Genomic DNA, 27,076 nt, shown 5'->3' with positions numbered 1-27,076 from the left:
GGAGAGAGAGAGAGAGAGAGAGAAGTTTGGAAATTCTAAGGTGAGGAGGGAAATCTGGATGAGGGGGCTGGATACAGATCTACTAAAGTGGACTGACTACAGGTCTGGAAACCGGTCTACAATACTGTCCAACCGTATGGAGTATGTAAAGGAACCCCCTAAAAAACACAATGTCCATCAGACATTCAACTATGCTTTGTGGAAAGTAAATATTTTTCAGGCGGAACTGACTACACCTATTTGAATACATTTTGTTTTTTACAGATCTCAGGAAGTGACTACTTTTGTAAATTATTGAAATTCAGATCTGAGAAAGCAACTAAATGTAAAACAAATTTGAATACAGATCTCAGGAAGTGACTGGATTGGCTGCCTTCAACTAATGACAAGGCTGTATCTGGAACTGCATGTTAAAGATATAATGAAGAGAGTACACCGTTTCCTATACTATTCCAATCTGACAGTCATATTTGATCAAGACAATACATTTCTATCTGAACATTCTGTAAATGTCCATTGCCCCAGGTGTACATAATCAAGTCAAACCAATTAACCAATTACATTTTGTACAGATAAGTTGACGCTCAACTACTATACAAGTCTTTAAACATGCCACTGAAAAGGTCGAAAGATGCAATACATTTTATGATACCTGAAAACACTGCAGAGTAATTCAAAAGCTATTTGCAAACAGCAAGTTGAATGCTTAGCAGAAAGAACTTTGAACCTTTTTGTCCATCGGAGGGTAAATGTCCTTGTTTCAAACACACATTATACGATCTTTAAAGGGATAGTTTAAGCAGAATACAAACTAACATGATTTTCAACCTACTTTGGCTGTAGTTGATTCAAGAAGGCTGTTTTGGGATGTTTAGTTTCCTTTCGAAACTTAATAGCCATATTTTGTTACTGTTAGCATTCTCAGTAACATTTAACATGACATGGTTCTTGTGCCTGTGTAATCAAGCTATAATTACTTTGAGCAACATTTTTATTAGCATGTTGTTACATAATACTTTGGTAATTGCATAGCAATGAGCTGAGAGTTTAACTACTGTACACAAGAGGAATAGTGACCGTTCCTTATTCCACTTATGTTATAACGCCATTATTATTCAATTATAAAGCAGGATACCTGAAACAAAAGGTGATTTCTTGTTTAAAGCCCATTTGGTTGTGCTGTCCAGTAAAACATGTTCACAACTCAAATCTGTTCAGTGTGCTGTTTTTACACTTGCTTTTGGATACTAGTTGTGTCTGCCAAAACAAGTGCATTGATCTAGACACTCACTGTGTGCATAGTGTTCTGGTTTAATTTGCAATAGTTTACCAGACCGTGCCAGGTGTGTGGGTGTACACAGACCGTTATGAGATTGTGGAGAGCCCGGTGTTAACCGTTTTCAACTGAAACCCCATGTTGGATGACTGGGATTGAACTGGGAGTTGATGCGAAGCAACAAGCAGAGTTAAACTACGGGGGACCAGCCCTGCTCACCAGGGACGAAACAGGAGCACTATACACAAGTATGGCTAACCAGGTGGACTAGCTGTGCCACAGTTCTGTAGATTATACAATACATCTTCATTGATCCAGACAACAGGGGATTGTGGTTATTCTTGCCGTCCTACACTACTGGCTGGGAGGGAGCAGCACAGGGTGAAGCACAGAGCAGTGCCCCTAGAGCAGGTTAGAGGTTACATGCCTTTCTCAAGGGCACATGTGCAGTAGGTGGTGCCTGAGATATTGATGCCAGCCACCCTGCGGTTGCCGCCTCCCTCTCGCCATATCCCTAGAGCATCAGGTACTGTAAGACAACTGTAGATCAAATCAGAACATAAACTAAGTTAAACCAGGAAAAAAACACTTCACCTTTTCATTTGACAAATTAATTGTATCACTATTCCTTACAACCCTTGGGCTACATCCACACTTTTTCACACGGCAGAGATGAACACAAGTATCTGTGAAAATTAGCAAAGAATCAAGTTAAAAACCAACGCAAAATCTCCATCTCTGTAAATAACCCCCATCTGAAGAAACAGAAATCTGAAGGCCTCACTGTAGATGACTAGCGAACAGCTGCTGTGACAGTGGAAGACACCAGCTGAAGGAGAATAGACTCTCCGCAGGAGAAACCCAGTGATTTTCAACCATGACTACATTTAGATTACTGAATTTAGCAATTACATGCTCATCCTGTGACACTCATGGTTGCTACTCTCACACATTGTGGTCTGATAAAGTGTGTAATACAATGATAAGCTCACTGGAAGTGGGCTCTGAATCCCAAATCAACCCCTAGCCGTAGCCCCTCCCCCCAGTCACTTGTGTAGATCTGAGAGGGTCAGAAATGGAAGAAATATGGTGGTTGTGGGCAATTCCACAGTGATACTCATATTTTAAATGTATCATCTTTGAAATGTATTTCAAACAAAAAGCAATGATTGAAAAGTTAAACAAACCATACAACTCGATACACAAGGACAATTTTAACAATTTCCACTGAAGATTTTACAAAAACATTTAGTTGAAGAACAGCGCAGATGCAAAGTTTGGTAACAGAATGTACAGCACTTTGAGATATCAGCTGATGTACGAAGGGCTATATAAATACATTTGATTTGAACAAAATGACCGCACAAACTGCACAAAACTTAAAACATAACCAAACATTGCATCTGCACTGTTCAAGTAAATGTGTTTTTGTAAAATGTTCTGTAGAAAATGTTAATAGTCCTTGTGCATAGAGTTGTATGGTTTTAACTTTAAATCATTTATTTTTGTTTGATATGCATTGTAACGTGAAAAATCTGAGTCTCAGTGTCACTCTGTTGCAGTGGAATTACCCTTGTGTCAGAGATCCATTTCACCATCTGATAGACCAGGGGATGGATCGGCATATTGTTTACACCTATGCAATCCTCTCAAATCTACGTAAGTACACTGCCTAGGGGCCGTGGGTAGGGTTTGATTTGGGATTCAGGGCCAGAGTAAGGGGGACAGCCAACTTCCCAGTCCAAACATGTTCTTCTTAGATGGGATCCATCGTTGCCAAGGCCAGCAGCTCTCCCATCTGCCTACAGGGGGCGATCTCTGCCTCTCTCCTGAGGGGCACTTTGCACTGCATCGTCACCTCCCTTCTATTAAAAAGTGTGGGGGGAGGCTAATAAAAATGGTCCACACCAACCTGTCATATCACTAAGCTCCTAGACACACTGGGGGATGCTGTATTTAGACTCACCCAGCAAAGTACACACTCCAGGAAGACGGACTTTGGAGCCAGTGGGATATATATACAAAATACTCCACCCACCCTGCACGTTCAGCAGGTACACTGCAGCTGGGTGTTCTGCAATGCTATGACAGTACACACACACTCATGAGCTGCTTTCCCCAGATGACAGCGGCTTTATTACACATTTCCATGTAAAGCTGTGTGTCCCTCCTCCCCCCATACTGTATTGGGGCTTAGCAGCATGGGCCATATGGAGTTGGAACAGCCACAAATGCCTTCCCCTGCCCTTTCTCTCAGTCTCTATCCAGCGCTCCCTTTCTCTCAGTCTCTATCCATCTCTCCCTTTCTGTCGGTCTCTATCCATCTCTCCCTTTCTGTCGGTCTCTATCCATCTCTCCCTTTCTGTCGGTCTCTATCCATCTCTCCCTTTCTGTCTCTATCCATCTCTCCCTTTCTGTCTCTATCCATCGCTCCCTTTCTGTCTCTATCCATCTCTCCCTTTCAGTCTCTATCCAGCGCTCCCTTTCTGTCTCTATCCATCTCTCCCTTTCTGTCGGTCTCTATCCATCTCTCCCTTTCTGTCGGTCTCTATCCATCTCTCCCTTTCTGTCGGTCTCTATCCATCTCTCCCTTTCTGTCGGTCTCTATCCATCTCTCCCTTTCTGTCTCTATCCATCTCTCCCTTTCTGTCTCTATCCATCTCTCCCTTTCTGTCTCTATCCATCTCTCCCTTTCTGTCTCTATCCATCTCTCCCTTTCTGTCTCTATCCATCTCTCCCTTTCTGTCTCTATCCATCTCTCCCTTTCTGTCTCTATCCATCTCTCCCTTTCTGTCTCTATCCATCTCTCCCTTTCTGTCTCTATCCATCTCTCCCTTTCTGTCTCTATCCATCTCTCCCTTTCTGTCTCTATCCATCTCTCCCTTTCTGTCTCTATCCATCTCTCCCTTTCTGTCTCTATCCATCTCTCCCTGTCTGTCTCTATCCATCTCTCCCTTTCTGTCTCTATCCATCTCTCCCTTTCTGTCTCTATCCATCTCTCCCTTTCTGTCTCTATCCATCTCTCCCTTTCTGTCTCTATCCATCTCTCCCTTTCTGTCTCTATCCATCTCTCCCTTTCTGTCTCTATCCATCTCTCCCTTTCTGTCTCTATCCATCTCTCCCTTTCTGTCTCTATCCATCTCTCCCTTTCTGTCTCTATCCATCTCTCCCTTTCTGTCTCTATCCATCTCTCCCTTTCTGTCTCTATCCATCTCTCCCTTTCTGTCTCTATCCATCTCTCCCTTTCTGTCTCTATCCATCTCTCCCTTTCTGTCTCTATCCATCTCTCCCTTTCTGTCTCTATCCATCTCTCCCTTTCTGTCTCTATCCATCTCTCCCTTTCTCTCAGTCCATTCCTCACCATCCCTGTGCTTCTCTCTCTCTCCATCCGTCCCAGTTAGCAGGATGGCCGACAGACTCACTGGTACTGGTTTGTCTCCAAGACCATCTTAGGGCAGCTGTCAGTATATTTCATATTCACCCTACAGTAATCATGGAGATTACCATCTGAGATCACAGAAATGCATTTGATATAATATTCCCAACACAAGAACAGAGTTTGGTAGGAGGGGCTTTAGCTTTGCTGGCCCGTCATTGTGGAACATTTTACAAAAGGATTTAAAACTGGATCTTTTTATTCTGATTGATGATTTTAAATCCCAGATTGGAGGGCTGCTGACAATATATTGCATATGTTTTGAAACCTGTTATTTTAAGCTCTCTTATGCACTTTGCACTGTTTTAACTTCTATTCATTGTGTTGTCTCATATGGATTTTGCATATGCTTAGCTCTATTTACTTTATATTTATCATTTAAAAAAACTCCCTAATCTTTGCCGATGACAAGCATACCCATAACATGATGCAGCCACCACAATGCTTGAAAATATGAAGAGCAGGACTCAGTGTTGAATTTGCCCCAAACATAACCCTTTTTTACTTTAGTGCCTTATTGCAAACAGGATGCAAGTATTGGAACATTTTTATTCTGTACAGGCTTCCTATCTTTCATTCTGTCAAATTAGGTTAGTATTGTGGAGTAACTACAATGTTGTTGATCCATCCTCAGTTTTCTCCTATCACAACCATTAAACTCTGTAACTGTTAAGGGTGAAATCCCTGAGTGGTTTCCTTCCTCTCCGGCAACTGAGTTCGGAAATACACCTGTATATTTGTAGTGACTGGTGATCCAAAGTTTAATTAATAACTTCACCATGTTCAAAGGGATATTCAATGTCTGCTTTTTTTACCCATCTACCAATAGGTGCCCTTTGTGAAGCATTGGAAAACCTCCCTGGTCTTTATGGTTGAATCTGTGTTTGAAATTCAATGCCCGACTGAGGGACCTTACAGATAATTGTATGTAGTCATAAAAATATATTATTGCACACAGAGTGAATCCATGCAACTTATGTGTCTTGTTAAGCACATTGTTACCCATTAAAGTATTTAGGCTTGCCATAAAGTATGTATGCTGCTTCTCCAGGGCTCACTTGGAAAAGAGATGTCCCAATGTGTCATCTCTCGTTAAATAAAGGATGAATAAATAAAAACACAATATCCTTCTTTCCCCATCCCTCCAGAGGTTACAAACAAATCTGTAAATTAAAAGACTTTTGATAACAATGCCAGACGATTAGAGGCTGTACAGAGGCCAGAGGAGAACCACAGAATCACACAGATATGAGGATTAGTTGCCACAAATCACACAACCGCACAGCCAAAGCGGTCAAATATTGCTCAGAGGATGGCGTGCATGGTGCATGCTGCTTTGGCCGTCTGATGCCATTTGTTGTCAACGGTCTTTTTTTAGCTACACAACTGTACAGTTACAGCACGGCTGGGTTCATTGACTTATTCTGCACCCCAAATGGCAGCCTATTCCCTACATAGGGCACTACTTTTGACCAGAGCCCTATGGACCCTGGTCAAAAGCAGTGCACCTAGGGAATAGGGTGCCATTGAGGGCACACTGAGCTGGTGTGAGAGAGAGGAAGTGATCTTAACATACGTTAACCAAAATAGAGGCTTGTTGTTAATGGGTGGGTGGTGGTAAATACTTAAACAGACCACCTAAGCAGAGGATAAAGGGTCTCTAGAATCAAAAATACATCACACACTCACACAGAGAGAGCACAGGAATGTCTAAATACCATCCCCAGGAGAGCCTTTTTGTTAATCTATCCCCGGGGGAGATCAGTGTAAGATCCCATTCCCAGGAAGGCCTTTAAGTTAGTCTATCCCCGGGGGAGGTCAGTGTAAGATCCTATCCCTGTGGAGAACAGGCCAGGCTGGGAAGAGAGCAGGGCCATGGAAAGATAGGTGGTGTGTACAGGGCCTTCAGAAAGTATTCACACCACTTGACTTTTTCCACATTTTGTTGTGTTAGAAAGTGGGATTAAAATGGATTTAATTGTTATTTCTTATCAACTATCTACACAGAATACTCTTTGTCAAAGTGGAAGAAAAAAATGTAACATTTGTAAAATATTTATGGAAAATAAAACACTAATATATCTTGATTAGATAAGTCTTCAACCCCCTGAGTCAATGCATGTTAGAATCGCCTCCGGCAGCAATTACAACTGTGAGATTTTCTGGGTAAATCTGTAAAGGCTTTGCACATCTGGATTGTACGATATTTGCACATTATTCTTTTTTAAATTATTCTTTTTAAAATTATTCAAGCTCTGTCAAGTTGATCATTGCTAGACAGACATTTTCAAGTCTTGCCATAGATTTTCAAGCCAATTTAAGTTAAAACTGTAACCAGGCCACTCAAGAACATTCACTGTCTTCTTGTAGAAGTATAGATTTGTGTAGATTTGTGTAAACTCCAGTGTAGATTTGACCTTATGTTTTAGGTTATTGTCCTGCTGAAAGGGGAATTTATCTCCCAGTGTCTGTTGGAAAGCAGACTGAACCAGGTTTTCCTCTAGGATTTTGCCTATGCTTAGCTCCATTTAGTTTATATTTATTATTTTTTTAAACTCCCTAATCTTTGCTGATGACAAGCATACCACCATCCAAAGTGTAATTAATAACTTCACCATGTTCAAAGGGATATTCAATGTCTGCTTTTTTTTTTTTTTTTTTTTACCCATCTACCAATATGTGCCCTTTGTGAAGCATTGGAAAACCTCCCTGGTCTTTATGGTTGAATCTGTGTTTGAAATTCAATGCCCGACTGAGGGACCTTACAGATAATTGTATGTAGTCATAAAAATATATTATTGCACACAGAGTGAGTCCATGCAACTTATGTGTCTTGTTAAGCACATTGTTACCCATTAAAGTATTTAGGTTTGCCATAAAGTGGGTTGAATACAGCTTTAAATTAATTTGTAAAAATGTTAAACATGGTTCAACCTTCACATTATGTGGTATTGTGTGTAGGCCAGTGACACAAAATATCATTCTAATCCAATTTAAATTAGGCTGTACAAAGGGTGTGAATACTTTCTGAAGGCACTGTAGGTGGGGGTGGAGGAGGGCGTGGGACAGGGAGAGAGCCAGAGAGCCTGTGACCCCGGTGACTGACCCCGGTCCAGCTGGGCTCCATAGGGACACATCAGTGCCTCTTGCCCAGGGCCTAAGTCTCCAGACCCAGGGTGCAGGGCCCTAGCCAAGGAACCCCTCTACCCAGACACCGGTGGGACTGAAACCCCACTGGTGGGACCATGGCTCCCTCTTGGGGAGTAGTGTACTGAGAAACCAGCTCCAAATACACAACCTGACCCCTTCTTCACTGGGGTCACACAAGACACACTGAACACCCACTATAACAGGCCATGAGAAGAGGGGGAAGGGAGCGAGCGAGAGAAAGAGAGAGGGGGGGAGAAAGGGAGAGCGAGAGATGGAGACCAAAAGAAAGGAAGAGGAAAAGAGGGTATTTTGCACCAAATTGATAAACTCCTCCGGAGAGATCTAACAGGTCAGGCAGCCATATTTAGATGTGAGAGAACCACAACCCTAAAATAACAATCTGGAGGAGAGATAATGATAAAACCACTGCACTACATAGGGAATAGGGTGCCATTTGGGACGTAGCCAGGGACTGTGTGTGTGTGTGAACGGTGCGGTTCCCCTAGCTGCATATCTGTCGTGCTTGCCTGGCCCACGCTGCCAATCCCAAAGCATTGACCCCATTGGTCTCTAAGCCCACTGATCTGAAAGCAGGCTTTAGACAAGCCAGCAGCCTGCAATGCATCTCGACGCACTGGAGTGGTTTCACAACACTAGACAGAGCACACACACAGACACACACACACGTACGTGCAGTATACATACAGACCGCCATACAATACTAATGGTTACAAAACCTCCAAAGAAAAACACAGACATGTACACACACACAGAAACACTTGCTATGTACACTCTGGATCTGCATTTCATCCTCTCGTAATTGTCTGTTTGATGACAGCCGGAGACACTAAGCCTGTGTGTAGACAGCGGGCTCTGATCTGCTCTCTGGGGCGCGGACAGAGCTGAAAGGGTTAAGGGGATTTGTGGCCCGTCTCCAGGCAACCTGCCTAGGCGGTAATGCAGTGCAGATGTGGCCGGCGCTGTAAACACTTCCCACTCTGCTATCTCCCCCGAGATGGACCAGCACTGGAGCATCTGTCTCCCAGACTCAGACTGAATCTCAGCAACAAGACCACAGAGTCAAACGGAGACACATTAACAAATCAATTCAACTACAAAAACACAGTGACCGATCCAAACTGACAGCCACAAAACAGACACCACCACCACTACCAGACCCTTATTGACAGAGACCTGAAATACTACCAGATCGATACACTCCCAAGAACTACACACTCACAGAACGAATGCTGCCTTCTCATCAGTGTTGATCTGTGTAAGAGCATCTGCTTAATGACCAAAACGCCAAAACGCCAAATGTATTTTCCATTATCTAGGAAGAACAGACCACCCCACAGCCCAGATCTGCTGCCGCCCACTGAAACACATTCTGACGCTAGATGGTTTCAATACAAAATGTCCCTGTTTATAGCCTGTAGATGAGAACTTCTTAGGTCAAGGAAAACATCTAAAGAGGAAACTACTTCCCATTGGCCTTTGAAGAATGTAACATGGCATGGGCACTACTACCACCACAACACATGTAAGTACACAACCTCAGGGTCAAAAATAGAACAAGGCCTATATCAACAAACACCAAGGTCCGGTGGGCATGAAATTCAGCCATCCAACAGTGGACTGACAGTCAGCAGACGCAAAGCTAACCGCTAAGTAGCTAGTTCTACTTTGTTGTGGTAAGGTGAAGTTGCCTCTAGGTGCTGGTCTTGGGTCAGTTTTGTTTTTTCCCCATTAATGGTTAAGGTTAGGATTCGGGAAGGTGATCCTAGATCTGTACTTACAGCACTAATGTGGAGGGCAAAGGTCTGCTGGGACCCCTGCTTCTCAACTGGTGGATCAGAAGACACTTGTGCCCGATTCCTTCTGGGTCACAGCAGGTTGTTGTCGGTCACAGAAACTTACACCCCCCAAGCGTCCTTTGTTTTACATGAGAGCCTGCAGCTGATGCAGACACCCATATACCATGCTCCGACGCAATACATTCTTGTCAGTGGGTGTCTATTTTCCATGCTAGACTGTGCAATCATGTGTTGCTGGTATTATGCCCATGTGAACTCCGTGTCAGTGTCGATGGCCCCATCTGCCTTGTGCATTCACAGGATGGGACTCAACTGCATACTCCTCGCATCCTCTCTCCTCACAAGCCATTGGAGGAAAAGGTCAGAAGGGAGGGACCTCTGGTTTTCTCATCCAATGGGTTTTGAGGCGGCGAGGATAGGGGACGCGAGGAGTATGCAATTGAGATTCTTCCTTAGTTTAGCACTCCACTTAGCGCTCCCCTAGTTTAAGTGTTTCCCCAATGTTTTTGTGCAGTGACCCAACAAGATTACATGTGACCGACAGAATAACGTCAACAACCTGCTGTGACCCAGAAGGAATCGGCCACAAGTGGCTTCTGATCCACCAGTTGAGAAGCAGGGTCGCAGCAGACCTATGCCCTCCACATTAGTGCTGTTGCTCACGATACCAGTATCTACCATACTGCATAACATGAAGGAGACTAAACTATATGGTCCTTTAAAACTCTTGAGTAACGCAGCGGTCTAAGGCACTGCATCTCAGTGCAAGAGGCGTCACTACAGTCCCTGGTTCGAATCCAGGCTGCATCACATCCGGCCGTGATTGGGAGTCCCATAGGGCGGTGCACAATTGGCCCAGCGTCGTCCGGGGTAGGCTGTCATTGTAAATAAGACTTTGTTCTTAACTGACTTGCCTAGTTAAATAAAGGTTAAATAAAAAATATTAAAAGCCCAGTACAGTCAACATTCTGTATTTCCTGTGTTTTGTATCATCTTGTACAACAGCGGATGAAAGTAACACTGTTAAAGTGTGAAAAATTGTGATCAGTGTTATTTCCTGAAACAGTGCAGTTGCACAATAGTTGCTCATTGAAAACACAATCGTCACAGAAAGCGGATTCATAGCCAATCTTGGCCTTTCTCCATTTCCCTACACCCACATTAACATCTACTAAATATGTGTATGCCACCAATAACATTTGACTTGATGGCAGGGGCCACCACTGAAAAGCACTTCAAATACAAGACAGACCCAAATTACTCCCAGATCGTCTCACCAAACTAGCTTGAGCTTCACAGTGACTTTGAGAGGGAAAATAAATATACTGAACAGAAATATAAATGCAACAATTAAAGATTTTACTGAATTATCAGTCAAATTAAAAAAAATCATTAGGCCCTAATCTATGGATTTCACATGGATGGGCAGGGGTGCAGCCATGGGGAGCCAGGCCCAGCCAATCAGAATTAGTTTCTCCCCACAAAAGGGCTTTATTACAGACAGAAATCCCCCCCCCCCCCCCAACCCCTTCAGACGAGCACGCAGGTGAGAAAGCCAGATGTGGAGGTCCTGGGCAGGCGTGGTTACACGTGGTCTGCGGTTGTGAGGACAGTTGGACATACTGCCAAATTCTCTAAAATGACATTGGAGGCAGCTTATGGTAGAGAAATTAACATTCAATTCTAGAGCAACAGCTCTGGTGGACATTCTTGCAGTCAGCATGTCAATTGCACGGTCCCTTAAAGCTTGAGACATCTGTGGCATTGTGTTATGACAAAAGTACACATTTTAAAGTCGCCTTTTATTATCCCCAGCACAAGGTGCACCTGTGTAATGACCTTGGCAAAGGAAGAATGCTCACTAATAGGGATGTAAACAAATGTGTGTGTACAGAACATTTCTGGGATTTTAAGATGTTATGTTTTCCTTCATCAGTTAACATTAAGTGGTGACATGAGAATCGAGACCCAGAAAGGATCAAAAACGCACAACCCAGCCAGACTTCCAATCACGCCAAGTTCAGCAGACAGTCAATGTGGTGGAAAACTCCAACAACAACTGAAAATATTAACTATAAACAGTGGAGTCACAGATGAACTGGAACAGATTGCAGAGCTCGCTTCACCCTTTGACCCTACCGAGAGCACCAAAAAACAGAGAGGGACGGATATGACCTTAACACACGCGGTGCACACAGTGGTCAGAGCCAACACTGAGGGGAGCATATCCCTGTAACACTGTGGAGTGGAGCGGGAGGCTAGGATTGGCCAGCAGAGCCATGGAGGGGTTAGTGCCAATAATGCTGAGTGAGAAAGGAAGATGGAGAGAGGAGGGAGAGAGAGACTGAAATAAAATGTTCAATTATGCCATTTATATTTCATGGGGCGAGAAACCTTAAAGAAAGAGAGAGAGAGAGAGAGAGAGAGAGCGAGGAAAGGATAGAGATATGGAGAGATATCTTAAAGAAATACCTAAAAGAGGAGAGAGAACGCAATAGAGAGAGATCGGTAAGCTGGCCACACAACTCTGTCCTTGAGGGGTGGAAGTGTGTTAGTCAGAGAAGAATGCATGTGGTTAGTACATGGGTGGACACCAGGGCCTCTGGTCCAGTAGTGAGAAGCATTAAGACATAGACATCAATAACACACAGACATGTCTTTCAGCAACCACAAAAACAAGAGTCATTCAATCAATCCAAAGAATATGATGAAATAGAGCCTTAACGTGAGGACCTCAAAGACATTCATCATTAGCCAAGTCACTTTTGCTCATATGATGTATTCTATACTGATGTATTCTATATTGCTTGGTTTGCTGAAAATCCATTGGGTGGCCTCTGGAAGCACTTGATTACCAGCCATCTGAATGAGGGATGTACTCATAAAACACTGGTTACCAAGTCAACACGTTTAACCAGTTCAGGGCAGTAACTGAAGAGAGGGAGTGGGAAGAGTTGTGTTTGTCTGCCGAGGCTGAATGCTCCAAAACAAAAACATCACTGTTCACTGTCTAAGAGTTAAATATGGTCCTATTTGATCTAATAAGTTAGCCCCAAGGGAGACGTTGAGATTCTTAAAAAGGAAAACACTCAAGTATAAATACACTGAAATCCTGATTTAATGTCCTAACGCAGTCAGATTCATAACCTTATTTTTCAACTAAAACATAGGGCCACCTTCTCTGGTTTTATTGTTTATGTGTGTAATTAGCGATGCTTCAGAAATGTCTTTACATAAACAATTTGGTTAAACAGTAAGAGGCTCTGTCAAAAAGTTTAAAACTTGAACAACACTTAATCTTGTTCAACCAAACCCAATCAGATTTTATCTAGGCTATCACTATCCCACAACGGGTCAATTGTGATGGAGCCAAGAGGCAGTGTGAATCAATCCCAACCCAAATCCACAGAGTAAATGTGTGTGTCCTTGTGTTTGTGTAGCACATGCCTGTGTGTATGATGCACATGGCACTCCCTCCCTGCTCTTTCTGGGAAGACAAGGTCACGGCAACATCTGTTTGCTCGGTCAGGAGGTTTGTTGTCACAGGCCAACCTGTTTTTGTCTGTCAACAACGACATGAGGGTGTGGACCTGCCGACCTACACACTGATCTTGGGACAGAGTTGGATTTCCCCCACTATTGGTTAAGGTTAGGATTGGGGAGGGGAAACCAGGTTTTATGACACTGTCCTCCAGTACAGTACAGTAAGAGCAAAGATGGAGGCCATGTGTGTCCATGCTGGGCCTCAGAAGCTGCAGTTCTACGGGGGTGAGAGGAGGCGGCAGGGCGACTGGCAGCCGGCCAAGCCAACATTCAAAACACACAACTGTATAGAGAGAGAGAGAGAGAGGAAGAGAGAGCGGGAGAGGGAGGGGCTCGGCTAAGCCCTTTATTGCAGGGCTGCAATTCACTGCCTTGTAAACACTGGAGGGAGAGATAACTGTCCAGTAATTACACTGCTGCCTTCTCTAGGTAGGTAAAACCAGGCAGGCAGTTTAACTGAACACACGCACAAACACACGCATGCACACACGGCAGTGGTACCTAACGAGCATTAATAAGCCATGCCATTATCAAATTTTCAGCAAACGGTGTTGATTTCCCCTTTAAGCTGGAGATACTTAAGCAAAGCAGAGTAGGACCGCAAAGACTTGTGGGCCGGATTCACCCTGTGACAGCAATGAGTCACAACAGCGGCAGGTAGAGCATTAGAATGACAGCGTCTGACCTTTAAACCAAAAGGCTATCTGTCAGAAGCACCTCTGTAGACGCGTGGCCCACCCGGGTGCCCCACGTGGCAACCTGATCCCTTCACTGAGCATCTCTGAGTAGATACAATGGCTGCATCTCAGATGGCCCTGGTCAAAAGTAGTGTACTATATAGTCCCAAGCCCTGGTCAAAAGTAGTGCATTATATACAGTAGTCACGAGCCCTGGTCAAAAGTAGCGCACTATATAGTCCCAAGCCCTGGTCAAAAGTAGTGCACTATATAGTCCCAAGCCCTGGTCAAAAGTAGTGCACTATATACAGTAGTCACGAGCCCTGGTCAAAAGTAGTGCACTATGGGGCCTCCCGGGTGGCGCAGTGGTCTAGGGCACTGCATCGCAGTGCTAACTGCGCCACCAGAGTCTCTGGGTTCGCGCCCAGGCTCTGTCGCAGCCGGCCGCGACCGGGAGGTCCGTGGGGCGACGCACAATTGGCATAGCGTCGTCCGGGTTAGGGAGGGTTTGGCCGGTAGGGATATCCTTGTCTCATCGCGCTCCAGCGACTCCTGTGGCGGGCCGGGCGCAGTGCGCGCTAACCAAGGGGGCCAGGTACACGGTGTTTCCTCCGACACATTGGTGCGGCTGGCTTCCGGGTTGGAGGCGCGCTGTGTTAAGAAGCAGTGCGGCTTGGTTGGGTTGTGCTTCGGAGGACGCATGGCTTTCGACCTTCGTCTCTCCCGAGCCCGTACGGGAGTTGTAGTGATGAGACAAGATAGTAATTACTAGCGATTGGATACCACGAAAATTGGGGAGAAAATGGGATAAAAAAAAAAAAAAAAAAAAAGTAAAGCCCTGGTCAAAAGTCGTGCACTATATAGTCCCAAGCCCTGGTCAAAAGTAGTGCACTATATAGTCACGAGCCCTTGGCCCTGGTCAAAAGTAGTGCCCTATATAAGGGATAATGTGCCATTTGGGATGCACCCAATGCTTAATGCAAATCTACCTGCTGTACAAGGGTATTACTGGGCCACTGATTACCACAATCTTGATTCAGAGTACGTTAAAGTAGCTGTCCAGTGTTCCATGTCTATCAAAAATTACAATTATGTTAAAAACAGCTTTTTTTGTTAGTTGTTTTTACACAGCATTACAAATACTAGTATCTGTAAAGCCACTCACCTTCTCCAGTTGTTGTCCGGCGGAGGGGACAGGTACACTGTTCCGTACGGGGAGCTCTCCATGTGGGGCTCAGTCAAGGAAATTACAATAATGGAATACAACTCTGCCATAACAAAACATCACATTTCATGCATTTCTAAATAACAGTAGACTACATTTCCTATCAGTAAAACTACTTAACTATTATATTACTACATTCTAGTCTAATTCCTTGTTTGATTCAAATTGAGTGCGAGATTGCATATTCTACCTAGATTAAAGATTTCTCTATACGCGCACACGTGATATGGGACTGTATAAACACATGCAGCAAATACAAATAATTTACACTCAGAAAAATGTTCATTCCAAAGCACAGTGGAGTGGGCGGCTGGTGTTAGGTTCTGTGAACAATATGGCTGCCTGGACTAGTCCCAACTACCGGAGCGGAGTTCCTGACATTGTCTAGAGAGCAGCAGTGAGTGAAGTAATGTAGAGTCAGACTATAGACGGCTTTAGACCTTCAGTTAGACTCATCTCACTCTCATGAAAGTAAGGTAAGAGGGTCTCTGCGCTTTTCATTGAGAAAGGACAGGCGGAACTCACTCAATAGCAAAATAGGACTTGATTCTATCAAGTTCTAGCTAGTTTAAAAAACAAGTTTCAGGCCAAAAAGCCATCATTAGATGGTTCAAGTGCGGAGACAACGATACCAGACAAATTAGTGCATCTACAAATATGTTCCTCTAGCAGCCAAACTGGGCTTTTCAAAAAGAAAGGCTATCATTAAGAAGCCTACCAGTAAGCAGAAATGATGCACCATTAGCACACACACTGATTTTCTAAATGTATTTTGAAAATCAAACAGAAACTTAACTAAATAAATATGTTGGAGTGCCTCCCATCTCTAATAGGGACTTAGACTACTCTCATTACCAGCCATCATTTGTACAGGGTCTGGCTAAATGAAGTCATGTCTACAGAGTGACTGGCTGGCTGGGGCAGATGGAGCCTGGTGCCCTCCTGGCAACCCCTAGCACAGATCTCCTTCAGTGACTCTAGCTCGCTGCAATCAGGAGAAAAGCTACCTAGTTTGAAAACCAAAACACCACACACACTAAGGGCTGGGCAATATATCACATTCATTTGAATGTGTTTCTGTGCAATATTCCAAATGCCTGGAAAACTAATCCTCAATTTGTCACGCGCAGTACTGCTAGCAGCATTTTAGCCAGACTGTTATACTAGCTGTCTAGTCAGTGTTTCATAAATCAATTATATAACAAATTGGCAACTCATTTTGAGAAATAAGTTAGGTCAGTAGATTAACATCTGAACAAAGTAGAGAGGCTAGCATGCTGTTCAAACAGTTGGAGACGGACAGAAAGGTGTGTTCATAACAATTAAACTGTTCTACTTTGTTAGATAGCAAACAGATCCAAGTAGGCTAAATTTCAAATATAAAGATTAGTTGTCTACTCACTAGCACATGGGCTTGTGCTTGAGTGTGTTTATGAGACCGGTGTTAATTATCTAGAATGCCTGCTACAACAAGTTAGTCATTATTAATGAATGTGCATTATGCATGGTTGTGGTTACATTTGTAACAAAAAAGTTATTTTTTATAGACAGACTTGAAAGACAGATCAGTGATTATTACAAAAAAGCAGGTTAAACTATTTTGATAAAATTATTATTCTGTTTTATGGATGTGCAAGGCTTATATTTAGGATTAGTATAATTTCACAAATCCTGAATTCATTTGTTTATCGCTGACTGTTTGAAATGCAATGTATTTGAACTTTAATTGTACAACAAAGCTTATTTAGCAATATACTGTATATTGTGAATTGCCCATAAATCCAAGAAAAACTTTTTTTATATGATTTTTTTGACCATAATCTCAGACCAGTGTATGAGAGGACATAATGGAAGGAGATCCTGTCCCAACAGGTTATTTCAGTCCAGTCTGCATTAAGGCAATCAGAATTGTACTCTAGATCAGGGGTACTCAAACTTTTTAGGGCCAGGGACCCTATTTGTGATAGCAAATTCATCAACTAGAGTGAGATTTATAACAAAAAAAATAACAAAAAAAAGCTTACAAGGACTTTTACTTCGGCAGTGCATGGCTGGACGAACCAAGTCTCGGGCCCTGGGAAAGAACATTTTAAAAGCCTGCCTCTTGGGATCAGAGAACATTTAGCAGTGTTCAAGTTAATTTACATCAATTCTACACATTTTTGTCATGGGGCAGAGAGATTGTGTTGTTGTTGCAGCCTGAAAAGCTAATATCCTGCAAGTCTACACATTGTGACATGAGGTAAAGAGAAAATGTTGCATTTTAAAGCATTTATGTAAGAAAATAATTAGGGAACAGAATCAGTATAGAGTTGAACACTGTATAAATTGGTAGAATGTATTTATTTGACCCTTTATCTAACTAGGCAGGTCAGTTAAGAACAAATTCTTATTTACAATGACGGCCTAGGAACAATGGGTTAACTGCCTTGTTCAGGGGCGAAACGACAGATTTTTACCTTGTCAGCTCGGGGATTTGTTCTAGCAACCTTTCGGTTACTTGTAATTGTTAGTATTATTCATATTAAAAAGTATGTTTTATTATTTGTTTTTAAATATTTTGAGATCTGGACTCCGGAGGTACTGCAGGGGGTCCTCACAATCTCACAGCGATACGCCATCCCATCTGGTTTACACTTAGTGGGACTATCATCTGTTATTCAACAGGCCAATGACCCCAAAACACACCTCCAGGCTGTGTTAGGGCTATTTGACTAAGAAGGAGAGTGATTCAGTGCTGTAATCAGATGATCTGACCACCACAATCACCCGACCTCAACCCAATTGAGATGGTTTGGGATGAGTTCGACAGCAGAGTGAAGGAAAAGCAGCCAACAAGTGCTCAGCATATGTAGGAACTCCTTCAAGACTATTGGAAAAGCATTCCAGGTGACTACCTCATAAAGCTGGTTGAGAGAATGCCAAGAGAGTGCAAAGCTGTCATCAAAAGCAAAGGGTGGCTACTTTGAAGAATCAAAATTATATTTTGATTTGTTTAACACTTTTTTGGTTACTACATGATTCCATATGCGTTTCATAGTTTTGATGTCTTCACTATTATTCTACAATGTAGAAAACAGTAAAAATAAAGAAAAACCCTTGAATAAATAGGTGTGTCCAAACTTTTGACTGGTACTGTGTATGTATATACACATACACAAACACACCTGAATTTGAGAATACCTGCTCTAGAGATCAAGGAGAGTAACCCTCTCCCTGGACTGAAATTACTGATTCATAATTTAGAGATGACTGCTCTGCTCACTGTCTGTGACCACAAACAAGAACAACTAGGACACAAGTATTATTATTATATTAAGAGAAATTGCCGATGTGGCTCAGCCGACATTTCAAATCAAAGTTTATTGGTGGCATACACAGATTTCCAGATGTTAATCGCAGGTGCAGCTAAATGTTTGTGTTCCTAGCTTCAACAGTACAGTAACATCCAACAATGTAACAACACACACAATCCAGACAAATAAAAAACCAGAACGAGGAATGTCAGAGACCGGAATATAAATATACATATAATGTATATACATTTATAAAACGGGTTGGTTCGAGCCCTGAATGCTGATTGGCTGAAAGCCGTGATATATCAGATCGTATACCATGAGTATGACAAAACATTTATTTTTACTGCTCTAATTATGTTGGTAACCAGTTTAAAAAAGCAATAAGGTACCTTGAGGGTTTGTGATATATGGCCAATATACCACTCCACGTTGCGTCGTGCATAAGAACAGCCATTTACCACTCCCCCTCGGGCCTTATTGCTTAAATATATAATGGTGTGTATGGACAGTATATGAATAGAAAAAGGTGTGTACAGTGCAATAAACTAACCTTTACATAATATATAGGTGTAGATAGATATCACTGAGTGGAAAGCTCTCGCTGCAACGACAGGACATGTGATGATCATAATATAATAATATGCTGCAAAGCAACTTACAGCAGTGTGTCCATTCATTTTTCATATGTGAAGCCTGGAGCAATTGTCACAGACAGACATTTGTCTTGGTCAGCCTAAGGGTAACGCAGTGCAATTTAAAAAAGGACTAGCATCCTGCCTATAGCCTAACCCTGAAAGCTCTGAAAAACAAGAACACGGTGCGGTCCTCTTAATAGGCCAGCTGACATGGCTGATTAGAAGACAGGGATTAGCAAAACATGTTCTACGTTGATGTGATCAATAAAGTTACATAACAACGCAACGGGGCAACCGGGAGACATTATGACATGCATGTTCCTGGTCCGCAAAGCCAGAAGGAACGGATGGATTACCACTGGGGGGAGATCTGCTCACTGATAATAACGCTCAAAGTGGACTGCTAATGCAGACAGAGAGAGAGAGACAAAGAATGATGGAGAGAAAGGATGAGAGAGAGCGAGAGAGAAGAAATTAAGGTACAAAGAAAGACAGATGGCAAGGTAGAGAAAGAAAGAAAATAGACAGGAAATGGATTGGTAGAGGAAGATGGAGAAAGAGGTAGAGGGAGGAAAAGTGAAAAGAGCATTCACACTGAAAACTTTGTCCACCCTCTTCAATACATTTGTCATTTAGCAGATGCTCTTATCCAGAGTGACTTAAGGAGCAATTAGGGTTAAGTGCCTTGCTCGAGGGTACGTCGACAGATTTTTCAATGATATATATGGTTTATTTTGCCCCAGCTTTGTTTTTTAAATAAAAAAATCACCATTAGATTAACTGAATACTTCGGTGGTGGTCATCTTCAGGTTTTGAATGATCCATAAATAAACAGCCAGCAGGTAGCCTAGCGGTTAAGAGCGTTGGATCGAGCAGACTAGGTGCTCTGAGAGTTGCATCACATTAATATATATTTATTCAACCTTTTCTTTTTCCATAAGGAGTTCCTTACTGTTCAAGTCTGTGTGCATCAAGTTATAGTTATGCAGATGTTTCAGTTCTTGCCTTGAAGGCTTGTCCAACTTACATAAAACTGGAGAATTAAAAGAATAGCCGAGAACTTGACTGAACGTGGTAGTTACTGTTGCTAGCAGATCAAGTTCTGGGAAGTTGTCTATTGTTGGTCTTGGAGACAGACGGGTGTGTGTGAGAAAGGGAAAGAGAAAGGGGGATAGTGTGTGCGTGATCTCGCCGGGCTTCAGCAGCAGAGAGGAAGTCTTTCATTTGGATGGATATTGAGTTGTATGTTCCATCCCCCATAATTCATCAGGATGACTCCCTGGCAGCCTGTGGCAAACAGGGTGCTGGTAAGTTATTCCGAGTGAGACACGCACACACACATAAAATAAACGTATACACACAAATGATCCCTCTGCTCCAGTATGTCCAGTATGAGAGAAAGGGACTAGAGTACACACAGTAAGTAGTATGCTCTTCTGGACATCACAGTACTTGGGTGCTTGGCATCACCCTGCCAGAGAGTTTAATAGATTAGCTAATAAACTGACCACAGACCTGATGACTGACTATAGAATCCTACCACCTAATTTACAACAGCGCCAGAAAACCCATACCATCTCATTTACAACAGCGCCAGAAAACCCATACCATCTCATTTACAACAGCGCCAGAAAACCCATACCATCTCATTTACAACAGCGCCAGAAAACCCATACCATGTCATTTACAACAGCGCCAGAAAACCCATACCATTTCATTTACAACAGCGCCAGAAAACCCATACCATTTCATTTACAACAGCGCCAGAAAACCCATACCATTTCATTTACAACAGCGCCAGAAAACCCATACCATTTCATTTACAACAGCGCCAGAAAACCCATACCATTTCATTTACAACAGCGCCAGAAAACCCATACCATTTCATTTACAACAGCGCCAGAAAACCCATACCATTTCATTTACAACAGCGCCAGAAAACCCATACCATCTCATTTACAACATCGCCAGAAAACCCATACCATCTCATTTACAACAGTGACAATTTTACAAAAAATTAAATACAGTATGTCTACACACACAGGAGTTTCAAAAAAGCTTAACTTCATTTTTAGGGGAATTTTAAAGCGTCAGCATGCTTCACTTCGGCTGGAGCCCAGCCGTAGGCGAACCGAACCAGTGTGCTAGCATACTCCCTTAATAGTCCTTCGCTTGAAAAACAAGAAAAAGTGCCAATAGTACTGTTTGTCCCTTTTGAGACACCGTAGCCAGTATACACTTACTCAAAATAGTTAGAATTAATCTAAGATAAAATTAATGACAGATTTCTTTAGTTTATGTTTTTGCAGTCGGGCAATTTTTCATCTGACTAGGATGTCTGGTGCAGTATTTCTCAAGTGAAAGCATGTGCATTAGGACAAGTCGTCTCTCGTTGAATGACAACAGGCACTTCATTGAAGAACCCCTACTGTTGACCAATCGCCGACAAGGGGGTAGACTTCGGCTTGCCTCGAGAGAAAAAAAAATGTTGTGCACCCGAACAGAACCGTTTCGTCTGGGAAGCATGCAGACGCCTTCATACAAACATTTCAACTAAAAGCCTTCTTCAGTTCATTCAGTTAGTAAACCCACGGAGTGAAGGGTGTTGAAATAAACGAGAGAAATGGGAGGATAGTCAAGAGTGTATACTGTAGTAGTAGGTTAGTAAAACAACTACAGTACAGTCCAACCACTGCTGCTAAAATCTAGTGCTTCAGAAAACCCTGAGTAAAGAGATCGAAGTGGGGATGAAAAGGAGAGGATGTTCTAGAAGAGTGGGCGTAGTGAAATCTCCTCGGCTCTCTTTCACCGCCTGTCTGATCTTGGCAGACTCGACCAGTCTGACTCGAGTGAAAAACAAGCTCCGACTGTGAGGGACATCTGGCGTGTAGGGGGGGGGGGGGGGGGGGGGGAATTGCCTGCAGAGTGAAAACATATTTTGGCTGGAGGATACTCCTCTGCCCCGGCCTCTTCCTTCTCCCAGTGTGAAGATCATATGCTGCAGGGTGCTGCTGACTCAGTATCCAGACCTCAAACACACACACTGGAGCAACCTCTATTTACACAAACAAAAGGGCCTGTTTGCACACACAGAGCCAAAAACCAGGAGAGCCTACTACTGTTAGTCCCTTCCTCTCCAGAGATACTGACTCAACACTATAAACGTCATCTACTACAGTGACTGAAATGACTGCAAAACTTAAGAGCTGCAGTTTTTTTAAGAATGGGTGGCAAGGAATAAGTTTGTCCCAAATACAATGTTTAAAACAAAATAAAAAAATATTCAGGACTAATCATTCACTAAACCTTGCAATGAATAATGTGGAAATTGAGCAAATGGATGTGACTAAACTGCATGGAGTAACCCTGGATTGTAAACTGTCATGGTCAAAACATGTTGATACAACAGTAGCTATGATGGGGAGAAGTCTGTCCATAATAAAGCGTTACTCTACCTTCTTAACAGCACTATCAACAAGACAGGTCCTACAGGCCCTAGTGTTGTCACACCTGGACTAGTGTTCAATAATGTGGTCAGGTGCCACAAAGGGAGGCTTGGGAAAATTACAATTGTCTCAAAACAGGGCAGCACGGCTGGCCCTTAGATGTACACGGGGAGCTGAAGTTAATGATATGCATGTCAATCTCTTATGGCTCAAAGTGGAGGAGAGACTGACTTCATCACTACTTGTTTTTGTAAGAAGTGTTGACATGCTGAATGCACCGAGCTGTCTGTTTAAACTACTAGCACACAGCTCAGACACCCATGCATACCACCAGAGGTCTCTTCACAGTCCCCAAGTCCAGAACAGACTATGGGAAGCACACAGTACTACATAGAGCAATGACTACATGGAACTCTATTCCACATCAGGTAACTGATGCAAGCAGTAGAATCAGATAAATACAAAAATACACCTTATGAAACAGCAGGGACTGTGAAGAGACACACACACACACACACAGGTACAGACACACGCACATTGAAATAACTTTATACATTTTGTATTGTAGATATGTAGTGGTGTAATAATGTTATATGATATACTGTTTTAGCTTATGTGTAATGTAAGCGCCTTAATGTGTTTGGACCCCAGGAAGAGTAGCTGCTACCTTGGCAGCAGCTAATGGGGATCAATAATAAATACAAATACTGGAGCGGAGGGAATGTGTGTGTGTGTGTGCGCTAGAGGTCGACCGATTGTAATTTTTCAACACCGATACCGATTATTGGAGGACCAAAAAAGCCGATGCCGGTTAATCGACCGATATATAAAAAAATGTATTTGTAATAATGACAATTACAACAATATTGAATGAACACTTATTTTAACTTAATATAATACATCAATAAAATCAATTTAGCCTCAAATAAAAATGAAACATGTTCAATTTGGTTTAAATAATGCAAAAACAATGTGTTGGAGAAGAAAGTAAAAGTGCAATATGTGCCATGTAAAAAAGCTAACGTTTAAGTTCCTTGCTCAGAACATGAGAACATATGAAAGCTGGTGGTTCCTTTTAACATGAGTCTTCAATATTCCCAGGTAAGAAGTTTTAGGTTGTAGTTATTATTGGAATTATAGGACAATTTCTCTCTATACGATTTGTATTTCATATACCTTTGACTATGTTGTAGGCACTTTAGTAGGCACTTTAGTATTGCCAGTGTAACAGTATAGCTTCCATCCCTCTCCTCGCCCATACACTGACTCAGCGTGCAATGAACGCAAGAGAAGTGACACAATTTCACCTGGTTAATAGTGTCTGCTAACCTGGATTTCTTTTAGCAAAATATGCAGGTTTAAAAATGTATACTTCTGTGTATTGAGTTTAAGAAAGGCATTGATGTTTAGGTACAATCGTGCAACGATTGTGCTTTTTTCACAAATGCGCTTTTGTTAAATCCCCTGTTTGGCGAAGTTGAATGTCTTTGTTAGGAAGAAATAGTCTTCACAGAGTGCGTAACGAGCCAGGTTAGCAGGCAATTTTAACTAAATATGCAGGTCTAAAAATATATACTTGTGTATTGATTTTAAGAAAGGCATTGATGTTTATGGTTAGGTACACATTGGAGCAAGACAGTCCTTTTTCGCGAATACGCACCGCATCGATTACATGCAACGCAGGACACGCTAGATAAACTAGTAATATCATCAACCATGTGTAGTTAACGAGTGATTATGATTGATTGTTTTTTATAAAGATAAGTTTAATGCTAGCTAGCAACTTACCTTGGCTTCTTACTGCATTCGCGTAACAGGCAGTCTCCTCGTGGAGTGCAATGTAATCAGGTGGTTAGAGCGTTGGACTAGTTAACTGTAAGGTTGCAAGACTGAATCCCCGAGCTGACAATGTAAAAATCTGTCATTCTGCCCCTGAACAAGGCAGTTAACCCACCAGTCCTAGGCCGTCATTGAAAATAAGAACGTGTTCTTAACTGACTTGCCTAGTTAAATAAAGATTAAATAAAAAGGTGTAAAAAAAATAACCACACAAAATAATTTAAATTAAATTTTTAAAAAATATATTTTTAAAAAACGGCCAAATCAGTGTCCAAAAATACCGATTTCCGATTGTTATGAAAACTTGAAAATCGGCCCTAATTAATCGGCCATTCCGATTATTCGGTCGACCTCTAGTGTGTGCACGCTTTTATTTTAAGAGTGTGTTGTGTTGCGCACGCGCCTCACTGAATAACTTATCAAAACTCTTTACTACAGGCTAACAGGGAGTTGACCAGATGAAATATCCTTCAAAACCAAAGACTTCCTCTCTCTCTGCTGCTGCAACATGGCGAGATCACACACGCGCACACACAGAGTGACACGAACACACACTCCCCCTTTCTCTCTCGCCTTCAAACACACTCTTCCCCCCTCTCACACACTGCCGTCTGTCTCCAAGACAACTTCCCAGAACTTGATCTGCTAGCAACAGTTACTACTAGATTCTCAGTCAAGTTCTCAGCCATTCTTTTAATTCTCCAGTTATGTAACTTGGACAAGCCTCCAAGGCAAGAACATCTGCACAACATAAAAACTTGATTCACGTAAGGAACTCTTATGAAAATGAGAAAAGGCTGAATAAATACATATTAAAAGTGATTCAACTCTCAGAGCAGAGTGGGGGACCAAATATTAGGAGTAGTTGCAGAGTTAAGATTGGGGGAGTAAGCTGATCCTAGATCTGTGCCTGCTGGTCATGGCGGCCAGTCCTCTTTAATGGCGGAAGGGAGCTGCAAGAGTCATACAGGGAGATGGTCAGTGTAAGATTACAACCAGCAAAATGAGTGCGATGTCACAGTGTAGGCCTACAACTAGCCAGTACGTACATACGTACATACATACATACGTCACAGTGTAGGACTACAACTAGCCAGTACGTACGTACGTACGTACGTACATACATACATACGTCACAGTGTACGACTACAACTAGCCAGTACATACGTCACAGTGTAGGACTACAACTAGCCAGTACGTACGTCACAGTGTAGGCCTACAACTAGCCAGTACGTACGTACGTACATACATACATACGTCACAGTGTAGGACTACAACTAGCCAGTACATACGTCACAGTGTAGGACTACAACTAGCCAGTACGTACGTATGTCACAGTGTAGGACTACAACTAGCCAGTACGTACGTATGTCACAGTGTAGCATTACAACTAGCCAGTACGTACGTCACAGTGTAGCATTACAACTAGCCAGTACGCACGTCACAGTGTAGCATTACAACTAGCCAGTACGTACGTATGTCACAGTGTAGGACTACAACTAGCCAGTACGTACGTACATACGTCACAGTGTAGGACTACAACTAGCCAGTACGTACGTCACAGTGTAGGCCTACAACTAGCCAGTACGTACGTCACAGTGTAGGCCTACAACTAGCCAGTACGTACGTCACAGTGTAGGACTACAACTAGCCAGTACGTACGTATGTCACAGTGTAGGACTACAACTAGCCAGTACGTACGTATGTCACAGTGTAGGACAACAACTAGCCAGTACGTACGTATGTCACAGTGTAGGACAACTAGCCAGTACGCATGTCACAGTGTAGCCTTACAACTAGCCAGTACGCATGTCACAGTGTAGCATTACAACTAGCCAGTACGCATGTCACAGTGTAGCATTACAACTAGCCAGTACGTACGTATGTCACAGTGTAGCATTACAACTAGCCAGTACGTACGTATGTCACAGTGTAGGACTACAACTAGCCAGTACGTACGTATGTCACAGTGTAGCATTACAACTAGCCAGTATGTATGTCAGTGTCACTAGTGCTTACACAACACTGCAGCCTCAGACACTCTTCGCTCTCTTTTACACACTCACTGCATGTCCCACTCACACATTCTGATACATACTCTTCCACATTTTTTTACAGGCACAAACACTAATGCATGTAAACACTAACTCTCCCTTAGTCCAAGACCTAAAATGTGCTTTTTGGTCCACCAGCCACTGCAGATTTTCTTTTTAAATACCATCCACTCAGATTTTTTTTTACCAGCCAGTGTTTTTTTTGCTAAAATTACATGAACACCAAAAACCTGATGAGCATATTTTGTAATGTTTCTAAAACAATAAAATGTAAGAAGTGGTATTGTTCCATATCTTTCCTTTTTTTATGACCCAAGTCTTTTAACGAAAATATCTCAGATGAGAGAAAACATTTCACCTGCTCCTCTAGGGCGGGTGGTTACCGTGGTAATGTGATGCGTGTCATGTTTTGTGCCTGTGAGATTGAGTCCGACTAGTATCCGTGTTGCTTCTCTTCCCTAGCAGTTGAACCTCAACAAAGCTTGTATACAGATAAATGTAAGTAGCCAAGAAACAAGGACAAAGTCTCACTTCAGTAGACTTTAGTCTCAAGTAAATTAGACCAACTGTTATGCCTGTGCACAGCCCCCAGCCAGGTAGTGTTGCAGTACGACACAGATATACTTTGAAAACAGCTACTGCAGCATTTATTCTGCTATAAATGTGATAATACTTTACT

General features: G+C 42.5%; 1 protein-coding gene across 2 annotated transcripts in view; it reads right to left on the bottom strand.

Moving 5' to 3' along the window:
- The window catches only part of crtc3 (CREB regulated transcription coactivator 3), a 69,944-nt gene that overhangs the window by 25,902 nt on the left and 16,966 nt on the right, over window positions 1-27,076 (bottom strand). For both annotated transcript variants that reach the window (XM_038994457.1, XM_038994466.1), the window contains exon 4: window positions 15,065-15,126. In XM_038994457.1, the coding sequence (XP_038850385.1) occupies window positions 15,065-15,126 (62 nt within the window). The remainder of the gene's footprint in view (window positions 1-15,064; window positions 15,127-27,076) is intronic.

Source organism: Salvelinus namaycush, chromosome 1 (genome assembly GCF_016432855.1).
Source record: "Salvelinus namaycush isolate Seneca chromosome 1, SaNama_1.0, whole genome shotgun sequence".
Classification (NCBI taxonomy): domain Eukaryota; kingdom Metazoa; phylum Chordata; class Actinopteri; order Salmoniformes; family Salmonidae; genus Salvelinus; species Salvelinus namaycush.
The sequence above is the reverse complement of the archived record's forward strand: the minus strand, read 5'-3'. Positions and strand labels throughout refer to the sequence as shown.